The 18,238-nt window shown below is 40.4% G+C and overlaps 1 protein-coding gene across 1 annotated transcript; it reads left to right on the top strand.

Annotated features, from left to right (window-relative positions):
- Window positions 1-693: 693 nt before the first annotated feature.
- LOC144663406 (uncharacterized) lies at window positions 694-17,570 on the top strand. Its single transcript, XM_078524336.1, has 15 exons — window positions 694-1,439; window positions 5,127-5,226; window positions 5,808-5,958; window positions 8,535-8,604; window positions 8,909-8,984; window positions 9,137-9,231; window positions 10,539-10,668; window positions 11,437-11,478; window positions 11,697-11,804; window positions 12,565-12,654; window positions 12,879-13,133; window positions 14,593-14,700; window positions 15,672-15,884; window positions 16,564-16,668; window positions 17,204-17,570. Exons 1-15 carry the CDS (start codon window positions 1,324-1,326, stop codon window positions 17,261-17,263), a joined length of 1,719 nt encoding a protein of 572 aa, XP_078380462.1. The 5' UTR covers window positions 694-1,323; the 3' UTR covers window positions 17,264-17,570.
- Window positions 17,571-18,238: the final 668 nt, after the last annotated feature.

Raw genomic sequence — 18,238 nt, 5'->3', positions numbered from 1 at the left:
CATATGCCTAAAATGGACTGACTTCTTCTTCAGGTCCCAAACTTTTACCGCGAATTTATTTTACAAGGTTCTCGCCAAACCACACACAGTAATACAATTCCCAAAAAGGGGAAATAAAGCCGGATTGTACTAAAAAGTGACCACGCGACGGATGAAAAGTGACAATATTTAAAAATTGAATACGCTTTTGTTTAACAGTCAGCAAATGTAACTAAGACTTCACGACTAACTCATTTCTGTATGCAGATTTTCCCTGATGCTGTGTCTATTTGCCCGTAATTTCAGAGACTCTTTTAAACTTTAAATGGAGTATCTGTGCCTAAATGTTTACAAAACGAAAGTGCATCGAGACGATGAACAACTCGGTAAAGTACACTGTTTTCCGGTGAACTGACATACGCCAAGATTAACGACGTTGATAATTTTAGCAACTTTAATCATTATTAGAAAGTTTCGAGGATAATTCATAACCTAGGAAACAAGGTTGTTAGGACAAAAGAGCTCTTGACTGTAATGTAAAACTGAAGAAATACTGGCACATTTTTTGCTTCGTTTTGAAAACATTTCTTCGTTTTCGTGAGGTGGTATTTGCGGCAGGCGACCACCTTGAACAATCTTCTGCTCGTCAAACAACGAATATTGCTCCCGCAACTAAACGATTATATTTCAATCATGTAGACGCGAGAAATTGACTGTCGAAATATTGTCTGTATTTATTGTTGGCGACCAATCATTGTTTAGGCGTTGAAATAATTGAAGCGTCCCTGTTTTTGTCGGAAAACTTTTAAACTGACTAAAACGTCTCTTGCCGAAGCACCTGTTAAGTCACGTGATAAGTTTACTAAACACGAGCCAATTGAAAGCGGACATTACAAAAACATGGACTGTTGCTTTATATTAAAGAGATGACCACTTTACCGACGTAAACTCTACAAAATCAAATTTCGTTAGCAGTTGTAGCAGGCGACAGGGTTTTATTTTTATCACAGCTCGGACGCGAGGGTGCATTTCCGTTCCTATTGAAAGAAGCGGTCGCAACTCGTTAAAAACGCAACAATCGATTTTTACTGCTGCTACACTAAACGCGTGCGTTTTAATATTACAATTTACCAACGATGACTTGAGGTTTAAATATAGCGTGTACGACTCGGAATTAATTCTTCAAGAAAATGGCACATTTGAAGCTTTGACTGTTGCAGTCCGGCGCGGACGTTTACTTTCCGGTACAGATTCGCTGCCAAAACATCCCATGAATGGTAGCTACACGGCGGGCGAACTTCTTCAAAGACGCATCAAGGATTTCTAGATCTCAACCGCAATTAAATGAAAATGGAAACAGCTACTACGAGCGAGTTTGGTTTGGATGCTACTGCCATCGTTGGATGTGGAATATCCTTGTTCTTCTGCACCTTATCTATCGTTGCTTTCATATTTTTCAGGTAATTCGCTTTGCATTGTGCTAATTTTTAGTTAGCCTGGCGTAGTATCTTACGTGTTAGTGCGCGAAACCCATCGAAATCACCGCTAAATTTATATTTTCCGTTTAATGTTAAATTTCTTTTGAAAGCAACCGTTTAGCAAAACTTGAAATTGAACGTACTTGGCAAAAAGCAATGATCACTCTTTAAAAATACGATTTATGCGGACAGGCCGGTTATAGCAGTTTGAAATATAACTTTGAATATTATGAAAATTGCGGTAAGCATTTGTAAATGACAAAGTTAGAGATTCGTTTGTCCGCAAATAAAGATTTATGAATAAACTGAAAACCGAGAAATTTTCCTTTCTTTCGAGGCGATCGAAATTAACTCGGTGTCCTTTTCTGATTTCCGTTTGCGTGCGTGCTTCTTGCCTCCGAAAAAAGGAAAATGCAACACGTTGTTTATGCGAATAAGTCGACTATTAAAACATACTAAAGGCTTAGACTACCGGTTGTGTATTTGCAAATAACTTGACGACAAACCTTGTAATTTCAAAGTTTAATCTTATCCTGGCTGCGAGCTGAATAAATACGATTAAAAATAGAATGTCAAAAACCGGCAGCAAGGGAGTATCCTACAATTTATCGATTGAAAAACTGGCTTGCAAATTATGATTTTTGTCGCTAGGTTGGCGAATCAAAGTAACGCGAAGTAAAAATGTCGCCCTCATCTGACACTTTCTTTTGACTTGTCAATAGTGCTTTCGTTTCCGGCGTTTCTGTTGAAAAATAGAAGAGCTAGCGCTAGAAAAAGACACAACATTAATTTGCAGCTTGCTTTCGGACCAAAGCTGCACATGTTTTGATTCGAAAGCAAATGAGTTAGCGATTATTAAAATGTATTCAATTGCCTGCAGCAATATTGGAAGAGGCTCAGTCTTTCGAATTGTGTGCTTTTAAGAGTGAATATTTAAAAATTTAATGTAAGCAAAATGAAAAGACCACAAAACAGAATTAATAGCTGCATTGTGAAAGAGTCTGTCAGCAATACAGTATTTCTCAACGCAAGTCGATTTCCTTTAGAGACTTCAGAGTTGTTTAACCACAATAATTTTTACACACCGCTAAAAAGTCCGCCGAAGAACGTCAATATATTCCCAATATATAGTTTTATAACAATATATTAATATCAGCTCATCCTTGGCAATATTTTCTTGGACAGTTATGGGAGACTGAACAAATTACACAATTTTCTAGTCTCAGCCACAACAAAAGCCAGCTTGTTTGTTTGAATAAAAATTACTTATCTTGAGATTTGCTATCCTTATCTATAAAAAAAACGTATAGCTTAATTTTTTTCGAAAATTTTGCTTTTAGTGCCAACAAAAACAGCTCGGGGTATTGCCAAAAACTGACACGGTTAATTTAAGCGAATTGAAAAGAAAAATTTTAATAATATATTTTGCTAATCCTTACGAGGAGTCCGGACAAAACGATGGCGAATGTCTATGGCTGGGCTAAATTAGCATTCAAATGCTTTTTTCCTAAGGTGTTTATTTATCATTACTTTTTCAGCTTATTGGAGATATTCAGTCAAGGGGATAATCAGCCAAATTGCGCAAACGCTTAACGAATGCAGACAGATTAAAGAAACTGATGATCTTTGTTTGCATTTTGATATCTTGGGTTGTGTCGAACATTTTAGAGTACATTTCTTGCGAGCGCGTCGGTTAATATTGACGATTCACTTCGCGGTATGCTAACGAATACTAAAACAAAGTTTTCCGGTATTCAGCCCATGTTAACTTGTTATGAAATTTCGTTTATTTTTTATCGATAAGAAAAACACGCAAACCTGGGACAAAAATAAACTTCACGAAACCTCACCGGACAAACTGTCAATAATTTTTGAAGCTTTTCTGATACGGGACTCTTCGATAAATCCTTTGCTACTTTTTCGATTCGCGAAAAAAAATTCACCAAAATATACCTATGGATTATCATTTGTATTGGAGATGACTCATTTCTATTCAGATCACCTTTGTACATTCAGGTGTTGGTTTTCATTTTCGAAAATTTTTAGCAAATGAAAGATCATCGCAGTTATGTACTCAACTTAAGCAGTTGAGAAAAGCAAGCCTGAAAAAAAAAATTCAGCCTGAATTTTTTTCAGGCTTGCTTTTCTCAACTGCTTAAGTTGAGTACATTACTGCGATGATCTTTCATTTGCTTAAAATGTATATCCGCAGTACAAATATATGAATTTCATATATTCATTTCATAGTTTCGAAAATTGTTGGCTGGAAACTAATGTAAGCTGCGTCTATTATTTTCGACTTTAGGCCACCTGGTTACCTACAGGATATGGTTCATATATTGCTCTCTAATGAGCTGGTCATCAACCGACGATTAAATTCGCTTCAACTTCCCAAACTATGTTCTGTTGGTTGTTCGTTAAAATGGCCATTCGCGACTCCCATGCAGAAAATGTGATATAGTATCTTAGCCCACAAAACACGGAAACACATGTTTATTTCTGAAATTTCCAATGAAAATTGTACTTTATTTAAAAATGAACTTGAATGGGTAAATGAATTTAGTCGTGCACATGTACATAGTTAGTAGAATGATACGGTTTCTTGATATCGCCTCGAGTTTTCTGATTGAAACTTTTTGTCTTTCGATCTCTTCTTCAGTTTTATGGTTTGTCAGCGACTTTGTATGAATTTCATTTACTTTGCAGAAAATATAAACAGATTATGACAATCTGCAGGTATTCAGACCAGATGTTGTTTTTCGGTTGACTCATTCAAATGCCTGGCGGGGGCAGTTTGACAGTTGTTTCAATTCTTCCTTTGAAACGATTCTTATTAAATAATTCGATATCGATTCTTTGTAAATTGAATCGCAAGACACATGCAGAGAATTTCAATTTCAAGTGGAGAAGAACAAGCTAAACAATTCCTCCTCCATTGCGATTTGACTGGGGTCGACACGTAGGCCTGCATCGAGATAAAGTCACGGAAGTATTTTCGCTAGTGGTCGTGTTTTCTTTTCTTTCAATTTTCCTTAACCTCGTTCCCAGGGCTTTTCCCTTGATAATTACCAAGGGAAAAGCCCTGGGAACGAGATTGAATTTTCCTGGCACAATTTCTCTAACTCCGTACAATAACAGTGTCATTTCTTGCAAGCGTTTAATAAACTGTAAAGAAAAGAAAAACATACATGCGTAAACGCAGGGTGCTTCGTGCAGATACAAAATTCAGCGAAAACGAACTCGGCATCGGCAAAGTATCTGTCGTTTTAGCGCAAGCGGAAAGTCCCTTTCCGTTTCAAGCAAAGAAAATAGAAGACGTCTCTGACTCTCTGACGTCTGCACGCAAGCTGTCGTCTCGCAGCCATCTCGAATTTGGAGGCGGGCGAAGTCTGGGAAGAGAGAGACTAATAAAAAGCGGGAATGACTGGGTACGAGCCGCTGTTCGCTTATCTTTCGGGCAGTTTTTAAAAGGGATTTACTTTATTTTACTTTCTAAAAGAAACTGATTCAGTTGAACTTCCTGCGACCGTCACGATCGCATAAATTTCTTCTATACTCCAAAGAAAAAAATATATTTCCAGTCAGGTCATGTGCTGAATTGCGCGCTCTCAAGGTCAATGACTCATATTTACTGATTATTAATCTTAAATTTAATCTTTTCAACTCTAGACCCCGGACAGAGTCGTTTATGATTAAACAACACCTGACATTCGCTGTTGGACTCACTCAAATCGTTCTTCTTCTCAGTATACCTGCTTATAGAAAGAAGGTTAGTATGCCGAGTCTGAGTCTCGAAGAAGATGACGATGTGGGGGTGGGAGTCGGGATGGGCCCGGTGTTTAAGGGTGTTGTACTCCTGTAACAGCGTTGGAATAGAGCGGTTCTCACTTGAGTGTCGAAAGTAAATTGCGTTTGCTTTGGTTTTGAATTACTACGCTCAGTGATTGGCTTTAAAATCTCGCGCCACTTTCTCAGCCAATCTAAAACTAAAACCAAACTAAACTAAAACTAAAACCTAACTAAAACCAAAACCAATCGTGACTCGCTCGCGCACGTTTTCCCGCCCTTTGCGCTGGCTACATGTATTTGCTTCGAGTTTTGATTGGTTCACTGGATTGTCCGTGTCTTTTGTGATTGGCCGAAGTAATTACATTGGTTTTGGTTTTACGACACTCAATTGAAAACTGCTCTATGTGTTGTATTTTTGGTTCTCGCAATCTGTTTTAATCTTTAGCATAAAAAAGTCTCCCCACCCCGTCCTCCCTCCCAGCTCAGTTCCTTGCACGGTCCGCTAGCTGGGCTGACACTTATTAATAAAAATTACATTTTAATTTTGATTTTTTTTTTCAGGAGGGATGCCGAGCAATGTCGGTCGTTCTTCATTACACCATCACATCTTGTTTCTCCTGGTGTTTAGTGGACAGTTTATTCTTGTACTTTAATCACGCCAACAGCGCTCATCCGCTGAGAAAGAACGTTTATTATCTTTTGTTTGGTTGGGGTGAGTACTAAGGGCCTGTTTACATGATTCCGGAATGACTTTCATTCCGGAACGAGTTCATTCCATCCCCATACATTTCTCTGTATCTGTTTACATGATACCGAGACGAAAGTCAAGTCATTCCGGAATGAGTTCATTCCGGTTTTCATTCCGGAATGAAAGTTTCGTTCCGGAATGACATTTCATTCTGGTATCATGTAAACACAGAACGAATTTCGTTCCGAGATGAAATCGCAACTCTTGAAACCGCATACGGACTCCACAGTTTGAATTCAGAGCGAAAAAACGTAATAGCATTTACTGTTTAGCCCAAAGAAGCAGCTCTATGGTCAAATTACTCGTTAAAATTGCAGATACGGCCATTAATTGGGCAAAAAAACATGTTTGCGCGAAACATGCGCCATCTTGTTTTGATCTTGCGCGAAGACCGCGCACGTGAAAATGCCTTTGGTTGAACCGGTCGACTCTGTCATGTAAACGCAGAACGAACTTCATTCCGGAACGAGTTTCGTTCCGGAATGAAAGTCATTCCGGAATCATGTAAACAGGCCCTAAGTCAACACTGCATGTTTCGTAACAAGGTGGGGTTCGAACTAATTAGGCAATTAACCAATCAGAGCTCAAAGCAACGTCATGCGACTGGAGCCAAGCGCGGGAAAACATGTAACTGGCGCCAAGCGCGGGAAAACATGTAACTGGCGCCAGGCGCAGGAAAACATGTAACTGGCGCCAAGCGCGGGAAAACATGTAACTGGCGCCAAGCGCAGGAAAACATGTAACTGGCGCCAAGCGCGGGAAAACACGTAACTGAGGTGGTGCCAAGCGCGGGAAAACATGTAACTGGCGCCAGGCGCAGGAAAACATGTAACTGGCGCCAAGCGCGGGAAAACACGTAACTGAGGTGGTGCCAAGCGCGGGAAAACATGTAACTGGTGCCAAGCGCGGGAAACCATTTAACAGACACAAGCGCGGGAAAACATACTACGCTTAGTGATTGGTTTAAAAAACTCCCTCCACTTTTATGTGACCAATCAGAATTAAAACCAAAACCAATTTGCACGCGTTTTGTAGCGGTTCGCGCCAGCTACGTAAATTTACTTCGAATTTTGATTGGTTCAGTGGATCATATTTTTGTCTGATTGTTTGGTACACGTCGTGCACCTTACATGAGGATATCGCGGAAAGAGTTGTGCAAGCAAAACAACGATTGGCTTAAAATTGATTTATCATTCAATGACTGAAACTCTCGGCTACTGAAAGAAAATAATGGTACGAAGTGAAATTCGGTGTTTCGTAATTCGAGTCATACTTGAACGACTGCGAATTCAGTAACCTTGACCGTGCTTATCAACACAAGTGGGCATCTTTACGAACAAAGCCAACAGCAGTTAAGGGCCTGCTCTGTTTACATGATTCCGGAATGACTTTCATTCCGGAACGAGTTCATTCCATCCCCATACATTTCTCTGTATCTGTTTACATGATACCGAGACGAAAGTCAAGTCATTCCGGAATGAGTTCATTCCGGTTTTCATTCCGGAATGAAAGTTTTGTTCTGGAATGACATTTCATTCTAGTATCATGTAAACACAGAACGAATTTCGTTCCGAGATGAAATCGCAACTCGTGAAACCGCATACGGACTCCACAGTTTGAATTCAGAGCGAAAAAACGTAATAGCATTTACTGTTTAGCCCAAAGTAGCAGCTCTATGGTCAAATTGCTCGCTAAAATTGCATATACGGCCACTAATGGGCACAAAAACATGTTTACGCGAAACATGCGCCATCTTGTTTTGATCTCGCGCGAAACATGCGCCACCTTGTTTTGATCTCGCGCGAAAACCGCGCACGTGGAAATGCCTTTGGTTGAACCGGCCGACTCTGACATGTAAATGCAGAACGAACTTCATTCCGGAACGAGTTTCGTTCCTGAATGAAAGTCATTCCGGAATCATGTAAACAGGCCCTAAGAGTTTGAGACAGCTTCCCTTGTTTAGACCACCACAAGATTTGCTTTGTCTAGTTCAGTTAATTAGGTTTAGCTTTTATACTTAGGAAATTCAACTCTGTGAAGAACTACTTTCTATTTTGCACTCAGTTGCGATTTTGCGATTGGAAAACATGTTTTTGTCTAGCACACTGTCGTATCTGTTGTTTCCATTGTTTCTCACAGAGCAGTTTACAATTGAGTGTCGGAAAACCAAAACCAAAGTTATCACTCTGGCCAATCACAAAGAACACAGACAATCCAGTCAACCAATCAAAACTCGAAGCAAATACAAGTAGGCACGGCACGAAGCGCGGGAAAACGTGCGAGAGCGAGTCACGATTGGTTTCTGATTGGTTGAGAAAGTGGCGCGAGATTTTTAAACTAATCATTAAGCGTAGTAATGCAAAAGCAGTGCAAACGCGAATAACTTTCGACACTCAAGTGAAAACCGCTCTAACAACACTGTAACAAGTCTTGATTTACTGATAACTACAATCAGGATTTGCCAACAACCGTGAAATTTTATCGCTGCTTGCAGGGGCTCGTTACTTTCGGAAGTTAACGCTATTTAAAAATTGTTTCAGGATTTCCAGTAACAGTAATAGCCATGTCTCTGGCAATTGGTTTTAGAGCAAGTGAAGGAACAAAACCAGTGTAAGTATGTCATTCTTAATGTCAATCAATCAATCAATCAATCAATCAATCAATCAATCAATCAATTAATCAATCAATCAATCAATCAATCGACCATTGGTCCAATCAATCAATCAATCAATCAATCAATCAATCAATCAATCAATCAATCAATCAATCAATCAGATACTTTTTAAAATGCCAATAGAGTTAAACTGCCCTGCCCTGATTTTTATAAGACCTTTAAGTTGCATACTGAGAGTTGGAAAAACTAGTGCTTAAATTAGTGAATCAAGGTACAGAACTCGCTGTTTTTTTTTTGCAGATTAGCCCTTTATTCTTGCTGGCCTTCTGATCACATCGTATGGACATTCGTTATTCCGTCTCTTCTAATCGCAACGGTATTTTAAAACATCTCCTTTTTTCTGTCTTATGGGCATGATTTCGTAGTGTGGACGTTTAGTCGCTTTCTCGAGTCGTTATCAAGAGAGCTCTCCCAGATCGTGGCTGAAATCCAATGTTAAAATCTGACTTTGCGAACCTTTTTTCCTAGCTCAACTTGATGATATTGTGTGTGGTTCTTCATCAACTAAGACAACCTTCTTATGACATCTGTGCTAGGGCTGTTCTGGAGAAACGATGTACAAGGTAACAAAAACAAATGAAGTGTTTTGGGAGTATTAAGAAAACATGAAGGCCTGGCAAATCGAAGAAACATGTTTACAGAAACATCCGTAGCGCGCGCATGTTTCCCCAATGTTTCCCAGTTTTGCCACACGGGAAGTATTGTTTCCAGCGTCAATTTTTGTCTTCAAGAAGGAAAATTTGCTTCTGCTATACCGTAAATGATCTAATAAACGCCCACTCTCAAATAAACGCCTCTTATCTAATAAACGCCTCCCCTGAAGGGTTAAGTTTGTATTAGACGCCCCCCCCTCTTATAAACGCCCCGTGTCTAATAGACGCCCCCTCGAAGAATCACCTCAAAAACCAAGGAAATGCTCCATAGAATAAAATCACGCAATATAGTTAGTTTCTTGCTTCACTCCGACATCGAAGAGACCAACTACGCTCGAAACTACGCCAACGTGATTGACCCCGATGACGATGAAAACGTCGATATTGAACTTGAACGACATCTTTAGTTTTTGTATTAGCACAGAATAGATTAGTCTCCTACCCAAAAACTCTGTTTTGTATCTTACTCCACTAGCAAACTACGCATCCAATTTGTTTTGTTGACGTTATTACTATTAACTTGAAATAAAGCCTCTCTCTTATAAACGCCTCATATCTATTTAACGCCTCCCCTAGGAGCCCAAAAATTTAATAGACGCCCCGGGCGTTTATTAGATCATTTACGGTACGGCAGAAACATTTCATTTCTTTTCGCGTGGCATGGAAGCATGGAAAAACGAGGAAACAATTACGGAAACATGTTTCCAGCATGTTTCTGGAAACATGTTTCCTCGTTTTGCTGGGCTGTAACCTGTACTTATGCTTCGCCCTTGCCAAACTCCCCAAGCTCGGCCAAAGATTCTATGTTCAAATGGCGATTGGTGGTAATCCAAATTATAACATTTAATTGAGGTCTCGGTCACACAGTTCCCTTGTAGGTAACCGAAACAAAAACTAAGGTACAGAAACTAAGAAAAGTCATCGTCATATGTGATTAGACTGGCTTGATTCTGCCGATACTATATCACTAGTTCATTAGCAACTGCGAAGTCTTTAAATCGACACGATCCACTGAAGATTTTGGCAAAACAAAACCTAATAACATCAGGATTTTATGAAGCTAACCTAATTCGCATCCTAAAAGTTGCGAGTCTAACTATAGAATTTGAAAGATTCACGTTTTCACATGGCCGATAAAAGTGTTTTTAGTACAGCAATTATTGCTGCTTTGGTGAGCAAACAACTTCAGTATTTTCTCATTCTCTTGTTGTTCACAGGTATGGTCTCCGTACAAACAGTCTCATGTTACTAGGTCTTTGTCTTGGTTGGATTTTTGGCATTCTTTCTTTCAGAGATGTTAGAAATGTTCGTGTTCAACTCTCGTTTGGACTCATTAATGGTTTGCAGGTCAGTAAAGCATTCCATAAGTAGGATGCGATTACTCCTCTTTTAGGCGTCTACTTGCGTCTCCGTTTGGCCAAGACTTGCGTGCACTTGCGTTGACTTGCGATCACTTTAATTTGGTCGAGATCAAATTTGCACGCAACTGAAGTCAACGCAAGTTTTCACCGTTTGGCCACGCAACGCAAGTCAACGCAAGTCTTGCTGTTTACTTCAAGTCAGGGAATTGCAGCACGCTCATGCAGTAGCATTGAAATGATTTTTTTGATAGCTTGCGTGCACATAGCTTGTGAGTAAACTTGCGAGTCCGTTTGGCCAGCCAACACACTAAGTCTAGATCTGTACGCAAGTTCAACTTGCGGCTTCTTGCGGCTTCTTGCGTCCACTTGCGTTACCGTTAGGCCATGGCTTGACATGTACATTCATCAAGAGAATCGCTTACATTTTCTTACTTTGTGGAAGGGCCGTAGTCCTAGTACATCGATCAGGAAGTTCTGGTTCAAGCCTGACCTTGAGTGGTTCACAGTTCCCTCTCCATTTGTAGGTCCGCGAATCGTTAGACAACTTGACAAATATTAAGTGGGAGAAGGGAGGGGTGGGGGATGTGGATGGGGAGGAGGCATCCTGACATGACTAGCAGGCAAGAAGAATTAGCACACAAGAAGTGTTGTGCGCTAAAAACGCTGGTTTTTGCATGCCACAGAGTTTCAAACAAACTATTAGCTATCTTTATGTTCTGAGGTTTATTATTTTTGCCTTTTTATATTATTTCAGGGAATATTCTTGTTCTTCTTCCACTGTGTTCTTAACATTGATGTAAGTCAAACGTGTTTTTCCTATCAGTTAAACCAATTTTCTCGAAATTTTCTTCTTAATTACATTTGTAAGAAGATAAATTATTTGTTTCATCTCTTACAGTGGCATGCCTGTAAACTAGCTATCTCGAAGCTAAGTGCATGACCACCATAAACAACATTTACATTTACATTATTTTTACATTTACTAAAAATATCTTCTGGTTAAATCTCATGCAGATAAAAGGCTATTATCAATCCGGGATTCATCGTTGCAGCCACGAGGATGGCTGTTTGACCGACAGAGAAAGAAATAAGCGAGGCAACACTCAAATGCAGGATCCACAGGTAGGCACGTGACAGTGGTGTGATTTATCAATAACACGCGTGCGCGATCACGTGAAATGCACGTGACCTTTTTGAGCAGCGGAAGTAAGTTTGCTGTAAAGTCTGAAAAGAAATGGCGAAAATTTCGTGTAATGAGATAACCAACGACGAAAATTTTTGTGCAATGATAGCATTTTCATGTAAGAGTGATTTATCTTTGAGATCAACGCTCTTTCTTAAAGCAGTATAGTAGAAGGCATGCTTACTGAATTGGTTCATGCTTAAGCGTGCACTATATCGAGTTGTGGTGCCCGCGGCAAGTCTGGAGAGCACGAAAGAAGCGCAAGAGTTGCTTGAGGTGATAGCGCAAGCCGAGAGCGCAGAGCAACTCTGCCTTCTTGAGTGCTCTCCAAACTTCCCAAGTGCTAACTCGATAGTGCACAGCTAAAAGTTTGAACCAATTGTTTTATAAGGTTGCCGGTGGAAATTTTTCTGGTGGAGCGATTTGCTGACGCTACCAGCATGCACTACTGGATTATGGTACACGCGTACGTATACTGAATTTGATTGCGTGGCCCTGCCAGCTATGTTATAATACCTTTTAACCACTTATATAAGACACCTCGAATCTCCACCGAAACCACTCGCTACCTGACATTTTCTCCGCTTGCAGTGCTTGTTCTTGCTCCAGTTTTTTAAAACAAACAATAACGTTACCCTCTTATCGGCTTATTTTGCGTAGCTTAGTAGATAGAGCTGACCTGCCATGGGTCTTTTTTAGGTGGGGTCCCGCAGAAAGATCAGCAGCAAGAGCCATGCAGCAGCAGATAACATTCCTTTGATATCAGTAGGAGCCCAGTCCAGATCCCAGGTAAGACCAACAGAAAAGGACGTCAAACATTTTCGCCACCAGGGCCCTCGTTTTAATAAGAAGTCAAGTTAATAAGAAGTCAGTGGGTTGTGTAGATAGTAATCAATAAATATAGCTTACTCTTCTTTTACATTTTAAATATTGAAACATTTCACATTTTTTTCTCTTTTTTGTTAATCTTCAATTACTTAAAAACGCTTAGCGAACTTTCTCGTCATTTTTAGGAAGCAAGCTCATCTCGTTCCCAGTCCACCGAGCCTAAAAGTGAGCCTCAGCCACTTGAGGTCACGGTCGTATCAAAGAAAGAACCAGAACCAGAGAAGAAAGAAGTCGAGAACAGGCCCCAAAAACCTGACCACGACGCTTATCCCAGCCTGCCAGGGACACCAGAGCCTCATATACCGCCAGAAATGAGCACGAAACAGACCAAAAGAAAAAGCCTACCACCCGAGCTCACGAGCAAAAGGACAAAAGAAGAGGTTAGTAGCCAACCGACCGCGATGAAATGTCAGAAATATGCAAAAAACAAAACAATAAAAGTACTTCAAAGATAAGGCTTTAATTTTCACAGTTCAAAGTTTGATACATAACCGGTATCCTGCCGATTTACTAAGCTTTTTGATGCTTTACATACTTAAAAAGTTCTACGTGTTTGAAAATAGCGATATGCGGACTTGTCGGCGCCATTTGTCAAAGGATTTTGGTTCGGATGCGGAACATTTAAAAAGTAAAAAACACTCTAAGTTTTCCTGAGAAAATGGAAATATGTTTACACTCAACAACTATTTTATCTATTCTTGCTCATACTAACACTTAAATATGAACACACTTTCAAGCAAGATGCGTAACACTTAAAAAGTAAAAACACTCAAAGTTTACCTGAGGAAATGGGAATATGTTTACACTCAACAACTATTTTACCTATCCTTGCTCATACTAAAACTTCAATATGAACGCAGTTTCAAGCAAGATGCCTGAGACGTTTGACCGCGGTATAGTAGCCGACAGACTGTAAAATGACTAGCCTACATGAGTAAACAGACTCTTTACCCTCTTAATTCTACCCCCGCTCGAGAGAGACGTCTGGAGTTCAATACTGATGACTAGTGGCGAATCTAGGGGAGGGGCCCGAGGGGGGCAATTTTTTTTTTTACGCCCACTTTAGACACTTAGTTTTTTTTTTCGAATTTTATGAAAGAGGAAAAAGGAAAATGTTCGATATAATGTGCCCCGGGGTGGAATCGAACTCGGGTCGTCTGCCTGAAGAGCGAGAGTGATACCGCTACGCCACCGGGAGCCGGCTCCCAGAATTCGTAAATTTTAACTATATATCGTGTTTCCCTTACAAATATCGATAGCTAACCGTAAACAGGCTAACCAAAGTGCATAGTAGGCTAACCGAAGTGAATAGTAGGCTAACCAGAGTGCATAGTAGGCTAACCGGAGTGCATAGCAAGCTAACCGGTACTAGTTACGCAAGTGGCGGCCATCTTTAAGTGGGCGTAAAAAAAAAATTGCCCGGGGGGGGGGGGCGGTACCTTATTTGTAGGCCAAACTAAGGCCCAAAGGGCCGAGAAAAAGTAATTTCGTGAGCGCCCCCCCCCCTTATTCCAGGGTCTGGATGATCAGGGCCCCCCCACTTACCTGGAGGTCTGGATCCGCCACTGATGACGTAGCTAAACGCAGATTCGTACAGTCTCTGTGATTGGTTGTTGTACGCGTGCGAAAGAGTAACAACCAATGAGAGACACAGCACGGATTCCTGTCAAACTACGTCATCAGTACGGAATTTGTGATATGAACGGCACATCTTGCTAAGATTTAAGAGTAACTGGCGTCACAAACATCTCTCTTCTCTTGAAGGCAAACAATTTCTGAACACTACAGGTCCGTACAAATTTTAGACCATACTTTTAGCTTTTGTTTGTTTCTCCTTAGGTGGAAGGAATAAGTAAATCAGCGACGCTTACAAGTTTGTCGAATTATGATAAGATGGCACTCACGGACAACGAGAACCGCCGCCATACGACGACAGAACATTTGAAAGTGAGTGATGATTTAAAACGGGGTAAAAATTTTATGTACCTTGACATAAACGAGGGTCTTAGAACATTTTACCTTGAACGAAAGTCCACGTGCACTTGATTTCAAAAATAGTTTTCGTTTGGTGAAGCTACCAGGGCAGTTTTATGAAAGCAGAGTTCTCGGATAAGAGGCCAACGTCATCCCCAGGCGTCCAGGAGCTGGAATCCCGAGAATAGCCTGAGTTCATGTATCCAAAAGTTATCAAGCCCAGGTCCTTTCTGGTCTTTTTGAGAACAGAGAAAAGTATTGTGAGTTAATATAAGAGTTTCCCTTACTGTTTTCCTTTATTTATTTCTGTTTCTGTAAATCTATAATGCGGGTCATAGATGTTGGGACACTTAGCACAGTTGAAGAAAAATTGACTTTTTCCACCAAGCAATGTTTGTAAGTGTGTGGCAAACTACAGTAGAACCGCGGTAACTCGAATAACTTCCATTTCCCTTGAATTTGACCCCACTTTTCAGTCATTTTTACTCGGTTAACTCGAACTCGGATAACTCGAAATCCCCGCTAACTCGAACTAAATTTCGTTTCCCTTGAACAAAATGTGGGTCAAATTTACCCCGATAACTCAAATTTCGGTTCTTGCAACTCGCCACGATTAGCTCCTATTGATTAGAGCAACGAACAGATCAAGTATCTGACAGCCATTTTTCACTCTTATCATAAGAATATATGGTCGTGTTAGAGTTTCTGACAAGATAAGTTCAATATGCACTGTACTGTATACTGAAGTCAGTGCTAAAAATCAGCATAAACTATCAATTTTCAACTTGGCAAATTAAATATTCAATCAACCCCGATAATTTGAAATCCCGCTAACTCGAACTGTCTTTCGTTTCCCTTTAGAGTTCGAGTTACTGGCGTTCTAAGGTAACTAAAACCGGAGTTCTGACAAAAATCCCTGATAATCATATTTGTCGTTCGTGCAGGTGCATCACAAGGTGGAGAAATCCCACAGTGAGCCCGCGATCCCTCCATCTGACGATCAGTCGAAACCCCCGAAAAAACCGCGCTCTGGTCACGTGCACAGTAGCAGTGATGCTCGAAAGCTTAGCGTCCAGTCCTCCGCTTCGACAGGAGGAGGATCAGAAAGAAAACCTAGACGAACTTCACGAACGCATCAAGGGGCTTCTTTGAATGAGGTATGGCTAACAAGGGGCCAGCAAATTTCCTTCAAGAGCATCATGAAAATGTACTTTGTTTTATCTGGAAACGTAAAGGCAACGTTGAAGTTGAAAGAGAAACATACAGTATGGCTGATTTGGTTTGACTGTTCTCCGTAAACCCATTTTAAACTATATCAATCTAATATTCATTATGTCTATCGGTGCCAAAATTATGTTGCAGCTGAATATGTAAAGGCAACTTCAATTCCAAAGATAAAATTAAAATTTGGTTTACGGCAGTGCATTGCCAATAAAAATGCATGTTGATGATGTATAACGCACGTGCAAAAATATTGAAATGTGTTCCTGGATGTCCCAAGATGTATAACGCACGTGCAGAGTAATTGAAATGTACCAATATGTATTACGCATGTGCAAAATCACGTAATGTACTGATATGTAACACATGTACAGAGTTAATGGAATATTCCAAGATGTACAACGCACGTGCAAAGTAATTAAAATGTACCAATACGTGCAAAACCACGTAATGTACTGACATGTATAATGCATGTGCAAATCCACGTGCCAAGTCATTGAAATTTACTAAAATGTGTACACTCCCTGGTACTGAGACCCGTGTAGTTTTCGTTGCTGTCGCTGTTTGCTAAATCCACACGTAGCAATTCTTCGTTCATTTTTTTTTTCATTTCAGCTGGAAAGCTTGTTCTCCAATCCAGTTTACGTTAAGCCTCACAGACCATCCGTCTCTAGTCTGTACGGGTCAGGCGGTGGAGGAGAAAGAAAACTATCATATGAGGTAACTGGATTGGTTACAGTGCGATTCTTTTGAACTAGCAGTTTGTTGTAAATGTCGCTACGAACTGCACAACTTTTTGTTGCTAACTCATTTATAATACCATCTGGGAATACCATTACAGCAACTCTCTCTTAACGGACACCTCTATAAGACACTATAAGACAGACACCTGGTGTTGGTCCCTGCCGTTTTTCAGTCATTTTGCTGTAACTAAACTCTCAACTGAAAAAGACGGACACCTCTTTAAGACAGACACCTGGTGTTGGTCCCAGCCGTTTTTCAGTCATTTTGCTGTAACTAAATTCTCTATAAGACGGCGCCTCTCTGAGACGGACAGTTGGAGCCGGTCCCGTCGGTGTCCGTCTTAGAGAGCGTTTACTGTACTACGCAAATCGACTTGTGCTTAGCGAGAAAAACAATTAAGACGTTTTTTCTTCGTTGGAAATTATTATACGACAAAAGAAAAAAATAATGATTACAATATTTTCTCTTGCATGGGTTTAGTTAATTTATTTTCTACCATTTTTCTCTACAGATGGTTCAGAGGCCTGGGTCAAGAACCTCTTCTAGAAATACAGAAGAGACAATGCTTTGAGCAGAAAATCAAAGCTCCACGCTGCCGCAAAATGCGTGCTACATTCCACTTACCGTAGTGTCGCCGGCAAAAACAACAAGATCTCTGAAGACATTAGGAGGCTGTGACGTGCAGAGAATAGAATGAAACAAACAGCAAGCGTTTTATACGTTTTAGACGTTCATTGAATGTTGCCTGGCTTTTTGGCTTTAACCATCGTGTGGTTTTGGAACAATCAGGCCCATAAAACTGCGAATTTAAACATGGGATAGATTTCCCGATAGATTTTTAGAATCTAGACACGCTCCAAAGGGATTCAGTGGTACATACTGAAAGGCTTCGACATGTTTTAATACCATTTATTAGAGATCGCGTTCAGTGTAGCACAAACGGGAAAACGCAGATTGCGCAGTCACCAAGTGACTGAGACAAAATAAAGGCCCCGCGCACTTTGAATGAAACACACGGGGATGACGTCACGTTCTATTTTATAGCTGCTGCTTTGCGAGTCAGGCAGTTAGTTTGTGACAACACCACATTTAGTACGTATGGAAACCGGAGCAGCGCAATTGTTTGACTCAGTCTTCCAAATCAATTAGGCTAGTGTGTATGTATACATACCATGGGCCAAGGCATGCGTTTTCGATTAAAACAAAATAATTACGTCAACTCAGTTTTACAAATAAAAACATAAAGATGACATAGTTGTTTGAACACGAAATTGCCCAATCTTTTCCAAATACAACCCCAGAGTTCTCTTATACCCAATCTCGTTCCCAGAGCCCGCTTTTCTTTTGGTCAGCACCAAGAACGCAGACTCTGGCCTTGTCTGATTTGAAGGAGCGATTCACTTCGAATCATTGTGCGCAGACTCAGAGTTTATTCTGTTCAAACTGAAGCTGATTGGCTGACAATCAATAATGAACAGACTGCACATGCTAAAAAAAATCGGACTTGGCCAGCGTCCGTGTTCTTGGTGCTGCCCAAAAGAAAAGC

Source organism: Oculina patagonica, chromosome 8, assembly GCF_052425735.1.
Source record: "Oculina patagonica isolate OP01 chromosome 8, crgOcupat, whole genome shotgun sequence".
Lineage (NCBI taxonomy): Eukaryota > Metazoa > Cnidaria > Anthozoa > Scleractinia > Oculinidae > Oculina > Oculina patagonica.
The sequence above is the reverse complement of the archived record's forward strand: the minus strand, read 5'-3'. Positions and strand labels throughout refer to the sequence as shown.

What these genes read in the sequence shown, in the direction of transcription:
- LOC144663406 (XM_078524336.1), top strand. Translation starts at nt 1,324, where the DNA reads ATGAAAATGGAAACAGCTACTACGAGCGAGTTTGGTTTGGATGCTACT. An exon ending in AGTGAAGGAACAAAACCAGT is followed by an intron (nt 8,605 to 8,908) that starts GTAAGTATGTCA and finishes TTTTTTTTGCAG; the next exon opens with ATTAGCCCTTTATTCTTGCT. An exon ending in CGTCTCTTCTAATCGCAACG is followed by an intron (nt 8,985 to 9,136) that starts GTATTTTAAAAC and finishes CTTTTTTCCTAG; the next exon opens with CTCAACTTGATGATATTGTG.